At 31.6% G+C, this 6000-nt stretch overlaps 1 protein-coding gene across 2 annotated transcripts in view; it reads left to right on the top strand.

Moving 5' to 3' along the window:
• The window catches only part of LOC107451065 (E3 ubiquitin-protein ligase RNF220), a gene marked incomplete at its 3' end in the record, with an annotated part of 62425 nt that extends 57646 nt beyond the window's left edge, over positions 1 to 4779 (top strand). Inside the window, 5 exon segments of one of the 2 annotated variants that reach the window (XM_043052718.2) lie at positions 998 to 1040; positions 3113 to 3141; positions 3221 to 3263; positions 3345 to 3441; positions 4705 to 4779. In XM_043052718.2, coding sequence (XP_042908652.1) covers positions 998 to 1040; positions 3113 to 3141; positions 3221 to 3263; positions 3345 to 3441; positions 4705 to 4779 — 287 coding nt within the window. 2 annotated transcript variants of the gene reach the window in all.
• Positions 4780 to 6000: the final 1221 nt, after the last annotated feature.

The following is a 6000-nucleotide window of genomic DNA, read 5'->3' on the forward strand; positions in this document are numbered from 1 at the left end:
ATGAAAGTAGAATAAAGTACATGCCAAATCTCTATTTAACGAAGTCGCTGAATCCCGATAAATTGTTCCTTATATGGAAAATTCGTTAAATAGAAATTCACCCTTTGAAATACTTAAGCAACACAAAACAGATTTTAAATTCGTAAACAGCACACACAATTAAAATGAATGCACTTTTATCTTGTAAATTATCTACTATCGAATTGTTTCGAATGATTTTATCACATGAAGGTTTGGTGATTTCTTCATTTCTGTCTTCGTCTTCCTCACAATTTATTGCTGTATTGTTTTTATTTTTCACACTGTCCCTAAATATCCGATTTAGTTAATGTTGCTGTGGTTGCAGCTTCAGAATCAATGGAGAGAAAATCATTAATTTCGCGGTTCTCTCTCTGCTGTACCCACATTTTTTAAAGTTCCTCTAAAGAAATATCATCCTCGTCCTCCGCGCTAAGAATCCAGCTTTATCAAAACTGTTACGAATAGTACGATCTGCAACATCATAGTTCCATGCTTTAGAAATTTCTGTTATGCTTTCTCGTAAATTAATTTTTGGTAGGAAATCCTGTATGAAATGCAAACAAAACGGGATTTTACCGCTTTCTCTAAAAGTTAAGCGGCTTCAAAAATCAATTCAAATTCGTTTCCCCCATAAAATGCGCTAACAAGTTAGAAATGTTTTGAAATATTTTGGGAAATATAGAAAATAGATCTCAAAGATGAGTTCGTTAACTGGAAAATTCACTTCGAATTTTGGAAGTTATTTTACGAAGGAATTTCCTAAATGTTCTGGGTTCCTCGAAAAAAAATTTGTTAAATAGAGAAATTCGCAAAATAGAAGTTCGTTAAATAGAAGTCCGAGTGTATTAAAAACTCTCAAAATAGTTGATACTTTTAAGTCAATACTCTTTAAGATTAAGTTTAGGATTAATGTATTTTTAAAATATGAATGCATTCATTTTTTTTCTCCATACGTATGTTTATTACTTTTTTACAGTTCAGCAGCTGGCATCAGCGGAAAGAAAACCCGAAACAGAAAAGTATCCTTTTTAGTGACTTCTATTATTTAAGGAGCGTTGTTTGTGCAATTTAAGGGTTCCTTTTCAAACAGAAAAAAGAATTTACTTATTCCTGAAAAATTATAACTCCGAATTTTCTTTCCAAGCGATTTGTTGTTCCATTTCATTCATTGAAAAGTTCTGCAATGAACTCGGCTGGCGTATTTTAAATTTTAAGCTTAAAAGTATTTTTAAAACTTAAACTACTTAAAACTATGCAGTTAAAATCCACTACGTTCATTGGAACGCAAATGAAATAAAACATAATAATTAGTCGCTGTATGAATAACGAATTTCCGAGCAAACATTTCTACGTAAAAAAAAAAGTTTCTGCTTCCTAAAAGCGGAAGAACTTCCGGTGTATTCCTCCGCTGCTTACGAGGCAATGTGTAAACAGGCTTAATACTCCAATCAGTTATATTATTGGCATTTGTGATGAAATTTAAGCATAATTTTGTCATTTATAAGAGTTTTCAATAATTTATAAATCCCAGCAAGTCGTGAGGTTTAAATAAATTTAAGAAAATTAATATCACAACATAAATGAACGATGAGCTTAGAAATTCTTCAGATGTATGTTTAAGAATATTAATATCACAACGAAGGATGTAGTCTCGGAAGTGAAATATATTTGGAATGTTTTTTATGAAGCGTTCGATATAAAAAACTTCTCTTTAATATTTGCAAAATATAAGCGTTACATTTTGTGTTTTGATGCAACAGTCCTCATCCGTCAATTATTTTTCCGTCAATTATTTTTCCATCAACTTATAACGAATTATTACAATATTGATCAAAAGAGCAGTGATGACTCAGGAGATAGAGCGTTCACCTTCCAATGAACCGGGTTCGAATCCCAGCGAAGTCTGGTCGATATGAATTTTGCATCCGGCTTGCACCTACCACAGTGCTGACGTGAAATATCTTCATTGGTAGACGGATCCCTTGCTGTCAGGCTAACCGTGGGAGGTTCTCGTAGTCTTCCTCTCCATCGTAAAATCTCGTGAACCCCAAAAAATTGGGTCGGCTGCACAGCGACGGTTATGATATAAAATACAGAGAATGTGTAATGTTTACATTTAGGGATCTTTGACAATAAAGCACACCAAAACATTAAACTGAAATTCAATAAAAAACCACACCACCCATAGCCCCCCAGGAAAGACACTGATAGTTATTTTAAAGTTTATAGAAAAGTATTGATCAAAATAAATTAATTTCGTTCAAAAAAATTAAATTTGGTATACTGAAAGAAGTCTTCACCATTTATAATCGAATATTGAAACTGAAATCATAAAGTAAAGAGAAAATCAGAAGTAAAATTATTTATTATTTGTTAATTTAAACAATTATTAATTTGTTTGTAACTACAATACTGTAAGCCAATAGAAAGTTTTAAAGAAGAAAAAAAAATGAAAATAAAGGAAAATATAAAAATGACAATCGAAGCTGACGTCGTCAGGGGGTACAGTTATCCGGAAGTCATAAGAACACAAAGTCTTTTCTATTGAGAGAGCAGGACAAATGTCTACAATTTGCTCTCTCTGTACCCCAAAAGATTTTGTAAAAAGTCAAGGAGGAGAGAAAAGAACACAAAATACAAAAACAAAGTTTATGTAATGAATGCAAATGCGGGTTATTTCCATCAAAAAGTCCCCCGTGATGGCAAATTTTTCCGATACTTGATTCAGGTGTTTTTAAGTTTGTGTAATTTGTTTTTGTATTTTATTTTGATTTTGCATTTTTTATTTTTTTTCTCTCTTCTTGGACTTTTTATAAAACCCTTAGGGTACAGAAAGAGCAATTTTTAGTTAGAAAAGGTTTTGTGTTCTTATGACTTCCGGATGACTGTAACCCCTGACGACGTCAGCTTCTTTCGTCATTTTTATATTTTTCGTTATTTTCTTCTTTAAAAGTTTCTATCGGTTTCAATTTTCTTATGGAATTTCTGCTGCATTGCACAACTCTCCTTTGGAATTGTAGTATTTGACTGTTTTATACATGATTACAGTACTGTAAAAGCAAAAATAATTCCTTAATTCATCATTCTCCAGAAATATTTTCCAGGAACATTTAAGCGACGGTGAGTATCTGTCTTTAATGATACTTTTTAATTGAAATTTCATTTTTCTGTCAATGACGTATATCTTCTTCTATTGCAGATCAAACAAAATCTGGTCTAGCAGACAGCAGCTCCTGCAATAAGTAAGTTATCTTCTGACGTCATCATTATTCAAATCCATTTTCGTCTCTCGTTTGTTAATTTTTAAAAAATTTTATTTACAGTTTAGAAGTGGCATCATGTCCAACAGACTCAAAGCAATCAATGGAGGAAGACAATCCTTGTTCGAGTCTTGTTGACATAAAATGTCAAGTGTGTTTAGTAAGTATCAATAGCGAGCAAATGTACAGTAGTGTCATTAGAAATGAGGGGTCCTAGAGTCCCCAAAGGTGGGGCAAGTGGGGCGTTTGCCTTGAGCCACTCATCGGTGATGTTTGAAATTTATTTTAATAATAATAAAACTTTATGCGTTCTTTTTAAAATTTATAATTTATTCCTAGTATAAGATTTCAAGAATGATTTAAAGTACTTTCGTAATAAGATTGCCAGATTACACAATCTCAAATGGAGGTAAAGGCGTAAACAGAGAGATTTTGTTTTATAACACGTTCTTACTGTAGTACTTAAGCGCGTTTGCTTTGTTAGTTACCATGGATTAGCCCGAAAATGGATGTGCGCAAGGTAATATACTGGACAATTTAAAGAAGTTTATAAGTAATAAGGTTGGTATTTAACTATACAATTTTAATGATTTTTGAAAATTGACATTTATTTAAGAAAAAAGAAAGATATATATAAAAAAAGATATATTATATATATATAGATAGATAGATATATATAAAATTTGGAACAATTATTACTTGTGGGTTTAATCCTTGCCTAACTAGACCTGGCACCATTTTCTTTGACTGCTTAAATAAAATTATTACTAACAATCAAACTATTTTAGAATTTATTAAACAAAATAAAATTAATTCTATTGTGATTTGATTTCCAAGATCTCTTTAATGGCATTCCCCTTTCAAAACGAAAAGATGTTCTTTTGAGTTACTACTATGATTATAAATTGGGATGAACATCTAACAGCGTGTTTTGATTAATCTAATAATGTAAGAGCCTAATAATGTAATATAATCTAATAATGTAAAAGCCTAATAATGTAATGTAAAAGCCTAATAATGTAATGTAATCTAATAATGTAAAAGCCTCCAGGAGAGGTAAATGAAGGAAGAAGAATTATCATTTGTGTTGGACTATCAATACTGGGCATCATTTTGCAGAGTTGCTCAATACTGATTTCTTGATGATTTATTTTTTATTCCCACCCTATAAAACGACAGGTATTCAGTTAGTAAAAAAATGGCAATCCTGTCATTTTTCCCTTCTCTGACTCTTTTGAAAATGTTGATTTGATATTACCTTCTAATTGGATGCAGTTAATAGTGAGAAAAAATGAATATTAAAAAGAAAACGATCGTGCTTTGCTTTCAACTATATAAGACATTTATGTGCGTAATTTACAATAAGGCTGTTCTTTTTTTTACCTATGGCCATAATAACTGTATTTTATTTCTTGTTATTTAGGAGTCCTATAAGAAACCTGTAGTTTCTGTTTGTTGTTGGCATGTGCACTGCGAAACCTGTTGGCTGAAATCACTGGTAACTACCACCTTTCTTTTAAACTTACAGTTCTATAGTGTCGATTAAAATCAGCAAAATAGGTTTGTAACTGTGAATGACAGAAACGTGTGGTTGTTGACTTCCACCGGTGAATGTTGACAATCACTTAGTCGCTTTGGAAAATATCCGAAATATATACTAGGTATAGCTAAGTGCAAGGTCTACCCTACACTAATGTTTTTTTTAAGGTTCAGTGCCACTGTCCGGTGTTAAATGTACTAAATTTTATTTATTTGCTATTTAAATATATGTAAGTTGTAAGCTAGATTTTAATTTATGTGTTATTTGAATATATGAAAGCTATAAGTTAGAATTTGTATCATCGGTTGTTATGGTGATATCATAGAACAAAATTTTTTGTGTGGAAATAAAATTTTTTTTATTTTTCAAATTTTTTTTTTGTAGAAATAGAGTCTTAATAATTTTATTTAAGTTAAGTGGTAGTTTTTAATAGAGAGCGACAAAATATTGCACTTTCTAGTAGAATCTCGTAACATTCTCCGAACGCTGATGTTTCTCCTAATCTATCCTCAGCAGATATTAAAATATCGAATAAATATAATAATATCAACGAATAAACTAATATAGAATCAGGTATAACAAATATTTCGGACATTCACCGAAGCTACTATGTGATTGTTGACATTCTCTTGATTTCGGTTATTTGCGGTGACAGGTGTGGTACAAAGAAGCAAATAAGAAAGACAAATCGGGTAATAGAAGCGATCTAAAAAGAGCTTCTGTTCTGGGGAGCATTGTTTTTAATGTAAAACTATAAAAGATAGATATAAAGGATTTTTGAAAGGAAAGCAGTTCCGAGGATTGACGAACGATAGCGGGCAGTCTCTGCTGTAGCGTTGAATAAACAATTTATGAGAACATGTTTGTTGTTTTTTTGTTTGTTTCATGGGATTTGTAATTTTTAAGTTAAAAATAAAATCGATTTTTATTTGCCTTACGCAATCTGTAATCACAAGATCGGTAGAATATGCTCTGGAAATATTTTTATTTATGCATCGGCCAGTATAGCTCGTTCACCAGGAGTTGGCACTTGGCTCCGCCTTCATCACGTGGTATGTGACGATACTATTTCGCTATTTTTGGGAGAAGGTTGTGAGCAATCCTGAACAATGTTGCTATTTGGCGATCGTTTGGCAAAAATATTTATTTCGCAAACTTTATGTGCATTTTTTTAACAAT

Source organism: Parasteatoda tepidariorum, chromosome 1 (genome assembly GCF_043381705.1).
Source record: "Parasteatoda tepidariorum isolate YZ-2023 chromosome 1, CAS_Ptep_4.0, whole genome shotgun sequence".
Taxonomy (NCBI): Eukaryota; Metazoa; Arthropoda; class Arachnida; order Araneae; family Theridiidae; genus Parasteatoda; species Parasteatoda tepidariorum.